This window comes from Camelus ferus, chromosome 7 (assembly GCF_009834535.1).
Source record: "Camelus ferus isolate YT-003-E chromosome 7, BCGSAC_Cfer_1.0, whole genome shotgun sequence".
Classification (NCBI taxonomy): domain Eukaryota; kingdom Metazoa; phylum Chordata; class Mammalia; order Artiodactyla; family Camelidae; genus Camelus; species Camelus ferus.
Genome location: NC_045702.1, coordinates 48,878,862 through 48,891,300, shown reverse-complemented (window position 1 = coordinate 48,891,300; position 12,439 = coordinate 48,878,862). Strand labels below are relative to the sequence as shown.

The window sequence follows — 12,439 nt, the reverse complement described above, 5'->3', positions numbered from 1 at the left end:
TTTATATGTCAGGCAGCTATGAGAATAACTGAACAAAAGGAGCTTATAGTTCTATAAATCCACCATCAATAATGGGAAAGCCATTTGAATTTAGGTTTGTAATGATAATTTGTACTTCACTCAAGTCTCAAGATTTCTCTCAAGTCTTTTTGATCTCACATACACAACCTGTTACCAAGGGCTGGTGTTTTGCCTTGAAGTTGAGCAGCAATGCCTGTACAATTGCCTTGGCCTTATGATCATCAAGTTCTACCCAGGAGAGCTCACCAAGCTTAGCTGAGAATCAAGAGCAGACTAGCCTTGCCATTCTTTCAGGACCCTTCTGAAGCTGGTCCCATATTTAGATGAAGTAGATCTTTACTTACTGGTTTTTATGTGAACATGTGTTTGTTCTAATAAGTTCAGTCTCCTCAAACCTCCACACATTCTCCATTTTATTGTCCCTACAGGACTTTACACATGTTAACAACTGTGCATAAGAACATCACCTTCTTTCCTCTGCCTACTGGAAAGCTGCCCTATCTCCAAAGCCTGGATAAAGTTCTCCCCCCATGAGGAAGAACACCCTTGATCCTTCATTGATATCTCTTATTTTGAACATATTTAAACAAATACATTGTTTTGTGTCTTCCTGATTTTCCCTCATATTATTCCATGATTATTTGAGATGTGTAACTCAGTTCTATTTTTTAAGGGTAGGAACAATTTAATCTAGTATCTCACACTCTTCTAAGAACATGGGGGTTGTGCTGTTGCTCAGTTAACTGTACCAGTCTCTTCTAAAAAATAGATACAGACCTGGCCTTTATGCCATCTTGACTGACTCATAGATTTGGGGGTGGGTGGGAGCAAATAATGAGGTCAGGTCTCAGCCAAGGACTTTTTTTCATGAAAATTCCCCATGTTCCACATAATGCAATAGAAAAAGTACAGACTTTGAAATAAGATTGCCCTGGCTTTAAATACTAACTCAGCCAATTAAAATAATGGTGGCTTCTAGGTAAGTTCTTTTTCCTAAATAAATTTTATAAAACACTACATTGTTTACAAAGTTGTTAAGATTAGAAATAGAATGTATATGACGCATCTGGGCCATAGTTAACTATTAATAATTATGTCTAGTATTATTTCTGCAGGATAAATAGCTGAAGGGACCCTGTCCCCCAAGGTAATTCACTTAACCACTAATATTTTCTTTTTCCCTTAATTAAAGGTGTTGGAGAAATGTTGAGAACCGGGGCACCACTAATGGGCTATAGGTCGCAGGGGTTCACGCAGCTGCACGAGGCAGAAGAGAGGAGCAGCTAATGCTCACTGAGCGCTTGCTCTGTGCCAGGCTCTGTACTGACAGCTTTACAAGCGTTGTCTTAGCTCCATAGCAACTTCACGGCAACCCATGAAATAGGTATTGCTATTCTCCTTGACTTGGTGAAGAAACAAGTTATCCAGAGCCACAGTTATATTGAGTGAGATGTATGAATCCCATCTGCCATTCAATATGAGTAGAGTATATATAGATGAGATCTGCATTCATGAGAAGGATTGCATGGCTTTATATTCACAGAGGAAAGTAGTCACACAGTTTCCTTTCTTTCTCTCTTTCTTCTAGAAAGATGCTCAAGGAGAGTCTTTATACAGTATCTTCTAACTATTCTGTTATCTGTGTGTTTCAACACGTCATTGAAACAAACATCCCTCAGCAGAATAACCACCTTGTAATTTGACTAAATTATTAGGACACTAAAGTTAAATATTTTGAACAACTCTGGGCTTAGTTATTTAGGTACAGAAATGACATTTGAATGAACAGGATTATATATTGATATATATAGCGCAATAAGATGAAATTTTGTTCACTTCATAAGTGAATGACCCAACATGATTTGAACAGAAAATTGTTGAGGTTTTCCCCTTTTGGTGGGAAATATATACTAGTTTTTACTGAATCTTTAAAGACAATCATTTCAGTTTGGATGGCTGAGTTATACCTCTCATCTACCAATAAAACTAGTATCTGAGGGCTAAGTGAATATACAGAAAAGTTAAATTGCTTGGCCATATTCGAAGCACATATTAGATGATCTGGCTAATAACTGAGTCAACACAAAGAGCCATCTTGAACATTTTAGGCAAAAACAACCAAATGCAAGGATTTGACTTTGTTTTAGATCATGTTTGTATCAAGAAAATTGTAAACAATTAGGTGACTAATGCCATTATTATCACTTATTCCCTAAAGTGAATATTTCTATGGCAAATTCTTCAAGATCAGTTATATCCTTGAATAAGGGTGAAATGATAAAATTCTGAAGCAGGATTTGCCATGTTTGTCATGGGCTCTCGACAGAAATTCCAACACATGTCACTCATATGTGGATGAAATATAGACTAAAACAAAAAGAATATCGTCAGATAATGGTAAAAGTCATCATTTTTCTTCCATTATACCATTATCAATCAACACCAGAAACAGGCATTTTATTTATGCTTCTTTTGACACAGAGTATGTTTCCTTGAATAGTAACTACACCTCCCAATAGTTTAGCTTGTCTAACTTATCTAATTCCCAGATATCTCAATGCCCTGATCCCAGAGGATAACAAGTAACACTTGAGAATAACAGTGTGACTCAGATAAGGAAAATATCCTTTACCTGGACTCTAGAGAGAGTCCACAGAGGGGCTTCCTTATATTCAGAAACTTGACCAAAATTAGTCTGTATGTTCAAACAGTACTATTTATTCCTGGAAAAATATCTGTGAGATTGCACACTAAATTTATAACAGTAGCCAATTCTGATGAGGTGGTAGGGAAGGTAACCTTGTTTTCGGTCCTGTTTTTAACACTTTGAAACAAGAATTACTTATGAATTACTTACATAATAAAAATTACTTAGAATAACATTCTCCAGTAACATCCATGTTGCTGCAAATGGCGTTATGTTGTCTGTTTTATGGCTGTATAGTATTCCATTGTATAAATATACCACATCTTCTTTATCCAGTCATCTGTTGATGGACATTTAGGCTGTTTCCATGTCTTGGCTATTGTAAATAATGCTGCTATGAACATTGGGGTGCAGGTGTCATTTTGAAGTAAGGTCCCTTCTGGATATAGGCCCAGGAGTGGGATTCCTGGGTCATATGGTAAGTCTATTCCTAGTCTTTTGAGGAATCTCCATACTGTTTTACACAGTGGCTGAACCAAAATGCAATCCCACCAGCAGTGTAGGAGGGTTCCCTTTTGTCCACAGCCTCTCCAGCATTTGTCGTTTGTGGACAACATAATGCAATTTACAGCAACATGGATATTACTGGAGAATGTTATTCTAAGTGAAGTAAGCCAGAAAGAGAAAGAAAAATACCATATGAGATTGCTCATATATGGAATCTAAAAAACAAACAAACAAAAAAACCCCCAAAATACAAAACAGAAACAGACTCATAGACATAGAATACAAACTTGTGGTTGCCAGGGGGATGGGGGTTGGGAAGGGACTGGGATTTCAAAATGTAGAATAGATAAACAAGATTGTACTGTGTAACACAGGGAAGTATATACAGGATCTTGTGGTGGCTCACAGCGAAAGAGAATGTGACAATGAATGTATGTACATGTACAACTGAAAAATTGTGCTCTACACTGGAATTTGACACAACATTGTAAAATGACTATAACTCAATAAAAAAGGAAGCAGGGGGTGGGAAGGGATAGACAGGATTTCAAAATTGTAGAATAGATAAACAAGATTATACTGTATAGCACAGGGAAATTATACATAAGATCTTATGGTAGCTCACAGAGGAAAAAATGTGACAATGAATATATATGTTCATGTATAACTGAAAAATTGTGCTCTATACTGGAATTTGACACAACATTGTAAAGTGATTATAAATCAATAAAAATGTTAAAAAAATAAATAAATAAAAATTAATTTAAAAATTGGATATAAATGTACATTTGTAATATTTTTCTGAGGATAGGGGCAGTGTTTTCATCTCAAAATAAATTATATGAGTCCCTTATGTTACATATTTTGACTTAGGAGAAAAATGATATATTATCTGGTCAGACACACACTAGCTTCAAATTTTGTACATTTGAAGTAACTGTTTGAAGGGTTTCTTTCCATTTATTGTTTTGTTTTTCCTTAAATGAACTGAACAGAATTAAATATTGGAAGTAATACTTTGGAGCAACTAACATTTATATTCAGCACCTCATTTGTGTTGCTATGGTTGGATCAGAATGTACAGTAGGTGAATGTGAACACAATCTTACAACTGGCTAAGTTGTTGCCATGGTGAATTCAGGAGTCCACATACTAAGTATATGACTTGATTATGCTGTAAATCTCACTCACCTAAAGTATCAGATTTATTAAGCAAACAAAGTTACAGTATACAGGTCAAGTATGCTCCAGAAAAATAAGCAATTAAAAAGCACACAAACTCTATATGATTTCAATAAAAAATCTGAATATTTTAAAAGACTATGTTTATACGTGGGGTAAAGGAGCCTAAGAAAAGTTCTTTTAATACATTAGTTAATAGACTGGATTGATATCAGCTATAGATAGGTGGAATTTAGCATGATATATATATATATGTATATAATACAACTTTAGTATCAGATGTTTTTCTGGACACTACAATCTGAATCTTTAGATTTTTAAGTGCCAACTTAGAGCAGTAAAATAAAATTCTCTTGGATCTGTGTACCACTAAATACAATACATTCCCATTACAGATGATGCACTAGAGACTGAGAAAGGGGACTATCACACAGCAGCTGGGAAACACAGCCCTGTCTACTTAACTCCCTGTCAATGTATCTTACACATCAATTATATTTCACTTGCCTATGTCTTTTCCAAAGTGGTTTACTCAATGGTTCATTGATTGTTAATAATGAAGTAATGTCTTCTTTCATGCTTTCATGAGGTGACTGTGTCAACTCTAACAAAGAATCAGGAAGAAGCCAAAATCTTATAAAGCATTTACACCTTTCTTTCTCTATGAAATTAGTTAAATATTTTTTTCCTTCTAATTGCCCACATCTTTTAGACTAATCCCAGGAAGCAACTTTTGCCCAATTATGAAATAGTGACCGGAAATAATCCATGTAAGCATTCATCTCATGGATTTTAAGCCCTTTTTCTTGGTACTGTTTTACTTTTAAGCCACCTTTTAAAAATTGGTCCAATAATGTTCCTAATAATACAAAAATATCCAATAATAATTTAAGTTCAAATAATCAAAATAGTTGCCTATTTTTTTTTAGTGCATTTGACCTAGATAAAAAGCTTATGATGTCAAAGTCCATACATAAGAAGTAATTCCTTCATAGTACAGTTTTTATTTCTATTGGTTTCTAAAATTTAATTCAGAAATATTGCAATAATGGTATTTACGTGTTGAAAAAAACTTCATGGCACCAATCAAAATACACTCTGATTATAGACTATTGACCTGACAGGTTAAGTATTATAAAATCTCATCTAGTATCTATAAATAACACAGATTTTTAATTCATAAAATACCAAAGAGATTAGTAGTTTTCAATCTAGTTTTCCTCTGCATCTCCCTGGAGTCTCTTTGGGAATTAAGAATTGGTATTATTATTATTATTATTATTATTATTATTATTATTATTATTATTATTATTATTATTATTACTATTACTATTATTAAAACTATGAGGAAATAAATCTATCGCCTTACACTGGCACACAGCCTCCCATGGTCTGGTCCCAACCATCTTTTCCATTCTTATCTCCCCCTCGCACAACTAAGATCCAGAAAAATACAAGAGCTTACTCTTCCTGAAACACAACCCATCCTGTCCCAGTTTTCTTGTCTTTCTTTTTGCTGCCTGAAAGTCTCTCCTTTTTCACACCCTTCACTGTCAGTTTGTGTGCACCCAGTATGAGGTGTTTGCATTTATTCAGTGCTTACTACATACCATGTATTTTACTAAGAGCATAATTTGATTTGTGCCTTCTAACAACCCAATTTTACAGAGTATGAGGACACTTTGGCTAGCCATCTAGATAGTAAATGGCAGAACTGGGTTTTGCAAACAGGCAGACTCGGAATTTATACTGTGATACATGAACACTGTGATATATTAATTCCAAGTTCCAATAAAATATAAAGGTCAAGAGAAAAATAACAGTTCTCCTATGGATCCTTTATTGACCGCCCCAAACTCTTTCCCTTTATGTACCCCTGTAACCCTCTGAAGTCAATTTCTCACCACTGATAAAGTTAGTGATGTACCCATCTTGTTTCCTCTGCTAGGCATTGATTCATCTTAATAGTCCTTGTTAAATACTAAAATGTCTTGCATATGGTAACTCTGTATAAAAAGTGGCTATATGAATTAATCACTGCCAGAATTGAGAAATAATTCTGACTGTATCACAAGTGACCTCTAAAAAATTATTTTAAAATTCAATTTAGGAAGGCTATAATTTGACAAACATTGATCAAACTTGGATATTTATTTCTTCACAAATTTGATTTTTTTAAATTGAGTTTATAAAAGTGACCAACTCTTTGGGCACTCTAGTTTCAAATCCATTCATTCAATCATACTGATTTATTTTACTGAATCAGACAATAGAAATTGAAACTATTATTTGGGAATCTTAGGTGAATTTTGGTTACTCAAAAGAACCAGTTAAAAATGGAAATAATTATTTATAATAATAACTGCAAAACTATTTTATTTACTTTTCACTGAGCTGATTCAAAATTTTCACTTTCTGTACATACATATATGTTGACTCATTTAGATAACAGTAAATAGTCTGGAAAGAGAGAAAAAAGATCATTCAATTATTTTTCTTACATGATGCCAAGCAAATGTAACCACTTTTTTATTCTTGAAGATAAAGTGGATTCTTTGATACTATTTAGAGACAACCTAAGTTTAGTTACCCAATTTCTTGAATTTGATTTGAGGGAAAGTGATTTGAAGAGTATTTGAGGCTTGTTCCTTATAAGCCACTAAAAGATCACATTTTATTCCCTTTGCTTTAAATATTGGCATTATATTTCATTTTAGAAGTTAGAAGATAGAAGTTTTAAAGCCTGACTATTTCTGTTTAAATAATAATAATAACACTAACTACAACTCTCAGAAGAATCACTACTACACATAAGATGTAAAATTTAGGTTTAAGATTTGCCTTTTGGCCATTCATACTTAAATTTAAAATATACATTGTTAAAAATTACATAATAAAGAAAAAGGTAATTATTTGGAGGTTGATGGTAACATTGAATTCAGAACAAGGATTCTTAGAAGAATTCAATGTTAGAGTTAAACACCGTTTTTCTCTTTTCTTTTAACTTCTGCAATTTAAAAACAGTCACCTCACTTTGAAAAGTTAAAATATAGAAACTAATTTTCTAAAGTACAGTTATACCAGTTTTAAAAATGCTAGAACTTCTCTCAAAAATGAATTATTTCAGAATTATCCTTCAATTCATAAGTGGTAACTTTTTCCTCAGTGACCTGAAGCACAAGTAAGCCATGAGTATTAATTATACTCACTTATTATCAGTGATAGAATAACTTCCTATTAAATTTGCCTAGAAAGTAGAATCAAGCTAGAGACCCAGAAGAATATGGATATTATAGCTATACAACTTAAAAGAGAAGAAAAATCTGATTTTCACAATTAGGCTTACACTAGCAATAGTGCTGAGTTATTTTATTGATCCTTGGTGGAAGGAATGAGTCTCTAAGGTTTTCCTGGAGATTCACTCAAAGTAAATAAACAAGAAACTTGCTAGGTCTGCCCTCTGATCTAGAGAAAATTATGACATTTTCTCTGAACATTATGTACTCTTTAAGCTGAGTTACTGTTCAAATAGAATGTTGTTACATATCATACCATTTGTTGTTTAACTTATTGCCTAGAACTTACAAATGAGTTTTCAGATATGAAGTATCAGAAAGCTAGCGGAAAATGAAGAGCAGCATTTTCTGGGAAAAAAAAATGCTCTTTTCACACTCATACCACATTTCTCCTTTTGTCATATTGGTGTTGCCTGTAGTATACCTTGGGCACTGTTGCCCAGAAATAAATGCATAACTCTATCCTCGCTCGTTTCTGGTATAAGAAAATGATGTAACACTTTCATTTTGATTTTCCTTGTAAAAGAAGGCTAAGTGAGCCTGCCCTTGACATGTGTGACCCTCGTAATCAGCATCACTGGGCAGCCTTTTGCAGTTTCAGCTGGTGGAGACTGCCCCTCCCTTCCAACTTTAAACAAAGCCATTTGATTTGGTATTAAGCCAAGGTAAGGAAAAACAAAACACTAATAAATAAAGGACAACGTAAAAAAGGCATAGCCTGTAAACATGAACCTACATGTAAGCCAGTGGCTATTTATAATTTTCTTCCCCAAGGAGGGGGTGACTAACGCACGCACACTGCCCATCACCGTAAAGAGGTAAAGAGAGAGTGAAATGGCTCAACGTACACACACCCCGCTCCATACCGGGGACGAGTCTCCAAGCTGCGGCTTGTGCTCTCGGAGGGCCAGGCTGAAGCTCACTGCCCCCACGGCCACGCTGGATACCCCCAGCCCTATCTCCAGCACAGAGAGCACCAAGAGGCTCCCAATAATCTGGCCGCTGGTGCACATCCTTCCTCGGTCATCATTCCTTCCAGATCAGAGACGGAAAACAACCATCCACCTTCTTTCTTCCACTACTTTCCTTACCCCTTCTGCCCCCTACCAGACCCCAAAACTTTTCTTTCTTCACCAGCAAAGCATTATCCACAAGGACTGGATTTCCAGCACCGGAGACCCTCTTCCTTGACCCAGCCAGAGGCAAGGAGCCGCTCCACACCCTGGCACGTTCAGACAGTGATCGTAGAAGGATTTTCCTGGGTTCGGTGGTCGAAGTCCAGGAGAGGAGAGTACACCGGTAGAAAGGGCTTTCAATAAGGAGCCGGAAACCTGGAGGAACCAGGGAGCTCGAAGCGACGCTTGGGAGGCGCTGTCCAGAGTTCTGCCGCGTCCCAAGTCTCCGCAGGGAAACCCGCTCCCTCCTTATCCTCCCAGACCCTTTCAGGCTCCCTTTTCCTTTGCCAAGTAGATGAGCTTTGCTTCCCCGAAATCCAAAGCGGAACGGCTCAGAGCTTCTCTCTCCCTCTCTTCTCCTTTCCTTTGTTTTCGTGGTAACACAAAGTGCTTCTACGAGTCCCTTGGTCCCCAGGCTGAGCGGGTGGATGATATTCAGCACCACGCTCCTCGCAGTTGCTGTGTCGCCAGAAAAAGCGACCTTGTCTGATGGCCTTTTTCCGTCTGGGTTTCTTCTCCCTCGTCGTCGTCCTCTTCCTCCCCCTCTCTGTTGATCTGATTCTCTCTCATTGCAGTGACCTCATTGGGATTTAAGAGATTGATGGAGGAGGGCAAATCTTGATCTATTTGTAGGTCCAGAGCCAATATTCTTGGCTGGCCCTTAATCAGCCCCTCCTCGGGACCCTTACCACAGAGATCCAACCGATCCCTACCCCTGCATCTCCCCCACTTGCTCGCTTCTGGGCTTCTGTCCAGATGGGAGGGGAGGGGATGCCTACGTCAACACGGGGCTCATTCTGTGTAAAACTTTCTTCTACGTGTACGTGAGGTGATTTGGGGGCGCAGTAGGTAAAGAAAGGCAGAGAAGAGAGAGCACGGGGGTGAAGAAAGGACATACTCATAAATTCACTAGGTCTCCGAAGGACCCTTACCAAGGAACCCCTCTCTCAAGAAGAGCTACACTCAAGCCTGCTTTAAGGAGTTAAAGCAATTCACTCCCCACTGTCACGACCTGTCAACTTCTGCGTCCAAAGGAGAGGAAGACGCAACTGGCTAGGGCCGCACTTCTGTAGGAAAGTGGCTATGGTCCTCCCCTGCTGGCAGACCCTCGCTCTCCCTTAACAGCGTAGTCACACATTCTGGGTAGCATCACTAGACCACACCCCTGGGACTGCATGTTCTCACTCAAATTCAAGAGATGTGTACATTTAAGTACTACATTGGAAAGGGCATTATTAAAAACAAAAATCTGGCTAATTGCACAATTGTTTATGACAGTCTGCCTTCGTCAGAATCATTAAGGCAAGGGCCAACTGTGGCTCAGGTATTTTTGTACTATATTTTGATGCACATGTGACTCTAGAAGTCTGCGGATCACTGAGTCTGGACCCCATTTTCATGTCTCTAATTTTACTTCATGAAAAATTCCAACATATTCCATCAGAAAGATGCAAGGAGTTGGGGGATGAGACTGTCTGCGGGTCATCTTTCTCAAAAACTGGTTTCTGAAGAACTTGAGGATAGTTTGAAGGAAAAATAGAAGAAAGGAGGATTGAGTTAGAACATATGATGCAAGACAAGGGCATCTTGACTTCTGAATACATGCAGACTACAGCAGTGCAGTTACCTCTGATTAGAAGTTTCTTTTTTTTAAAGCCCCAGTGAAGTTGAGTGATATAAAATATATATCATAAATGCCAGTTTCAGTTTCCTTAAATTTGATTCAAGGATTGTTTCATAGTTTAAAATTCAGTTGTACACTATAACTTACTTCCCTTATGATATATTTATATTCCAAATTAAAAAAATTGAGTCTTCTTCCCTTAAAAATATAAAAGCAAGGAAATAAGAATGATAAATTATTAGATTCTTAAAAATAAAAAAGCAAGGAAAGAAGAATTATACATTATTAGATTCTTAGTAAGTCTTAAAGAATCTTCAGTTATTGTGATATTTGGAGAGCTCAAATATTTATTTTGAATATTTAGTGAATTCACTTTCCACTTCTTGAAAACTCAGTCCACCAAACAGCTAATCTTTAGAATCTTTCAAATAGTTTTTGGCTTTAACTAAGGATAGTTTATTTTATTTAAACCTTGTAACCATTTAAATGATCCAATTTACATATAGAAATAATAAAATATCTATGTTGCCTTTTTATTTGTCTTTAGTCACTAAAGCTTTCCTTTTTTTACTTTTAAAAAAATTCTTCCCCATTGAAAAGAGAAAGCTATAGTAACTGTAAAATAGCTTGGATGATGCAGCCATATGAAAAGGAGAATAACTTACAGGAAGGGAAATTAATTTTTAGAGAACACAGAGGTAGTATTAACAATAAATGAATTTCACAGAGAGAAATAAATGTGTAAATCATTGATTATGACTGAATTTCCAGCTCTGAATATGATGGCTAAAAATGTATTTTCTTAAATACCTCAAAGCCTAATCATATCCTGAATACAACCAATCCTCATTTTTGAAAATCAAGTGTACATATAAGAAATTAAATCCATCTCATTTATAAATGACTACAAATAAGTCACACTAAAACAGGAATATTTATAGGAATAAGATAAAAACAATCATTATCCACAGAAAAAAATTACTGTTTTGTATTTTAAAACATGATGATCAATGTTGTTAGAACTTTCAAAGGAATCTTACGTTACTTGTTCTGGGATATGAAGTATATTTTGCATGCCCCTTTAAATGATGAAAACTCCCCACTCCTATGTAAATTCAGGACCACTAAACTGTACTCTTAATTGTGGAAATCATAGCAAAAAAAGGGTTCAAATTGGCATCCTCTATCTCTCAAAATTATTTATTAGAGAAAGAATTATAGGATAAAATAATAAATCAAGAGAAAAATATACAATGTACATTGCTATCCAAATATCAGTGGTTCTACAATGAGAGAGTTTAATTTTTTTTATGCCATAGTACACCAGAAAAGCTATTCATGAGATCCACTGATATAGGGTTCAATACTTGTACTTCTTTAATAGAGCAACAATATAAAAAAAATCTCAAGTTTGCCACCTGCTGGCTTATATAGGACACAGTGAATATGAATGTATAGATAATCTCAAAATAATTCTTACTTAACTTACTTGCTAATCAGAAAAAATCTTTCATAATTGCTTTCTTTAAAGACCTAAGTTCTGCCAATAAGTATCTAAAAGTATCTGAGATCTTCATGCACCCATTTACCTAAGCAGACATTTTTTCTTGAAGTATAGTTAATGTATAATATTATATTTGTTTCAGGTGTACAACAAAGTGATTCAACATTTATATACAGTAAGAACTGATCACCACAATAAGTCTATTAATCATGTCACCATATAAAGTTATTACAATATTATTGACTACATTTCCTGTGCCATACATAGAAATTTTAATACAAGGATAAAGAAAAATGCAGGAGTTGGTAAACAAATACCACAACTCAATATAATCAAGTAAATTGATAAAATAATAAATTTAGTTACTAATATAAGGTCAGTAAATGAAAAGGTCAAAATTTTAAACTGATTAATTTTGAGATTTGATTTAAAGTGTTTGTTTAAGCTATTAGACGCTAAATTTATACAGTGACCTTAGGCACT

At 35.6% G+C, this 12,439-nt stretch overlaps 1 protein-coding gene across 3 annotated transcripts in view; it reads right to left on the bottom strand.

Moving 5' to 3' along the window:
* The window catches only part of TMEM196 (transmembrane protein 196), a 188,072-nt gene that overhangs the window by 44,771 nt on the left and 130,862 nt on the right, over positions 1-12,439 (bottom strand). For 2 of the 3 annotated variants that reach the window (XM_014554695.2, XM_006179285.3), the window contains exon 1: positions 8,520-9,895. The exons of the other annotated variant lie outside the window; for it this stretch is intronic. In XM_014554695.2, coding sequence (XP_014410181.1) covers positions 8,520-8,666 — 147 coding nt within the window. In that variant the 5' untranslated portion in view covers positions 8,667-9,895. Of the gene's footprint in view, positions 1-8,519; positions 9,896-12,439 lie in introns of those variants that run through there. 3 annotated transcript variants of the gene reach the window in all.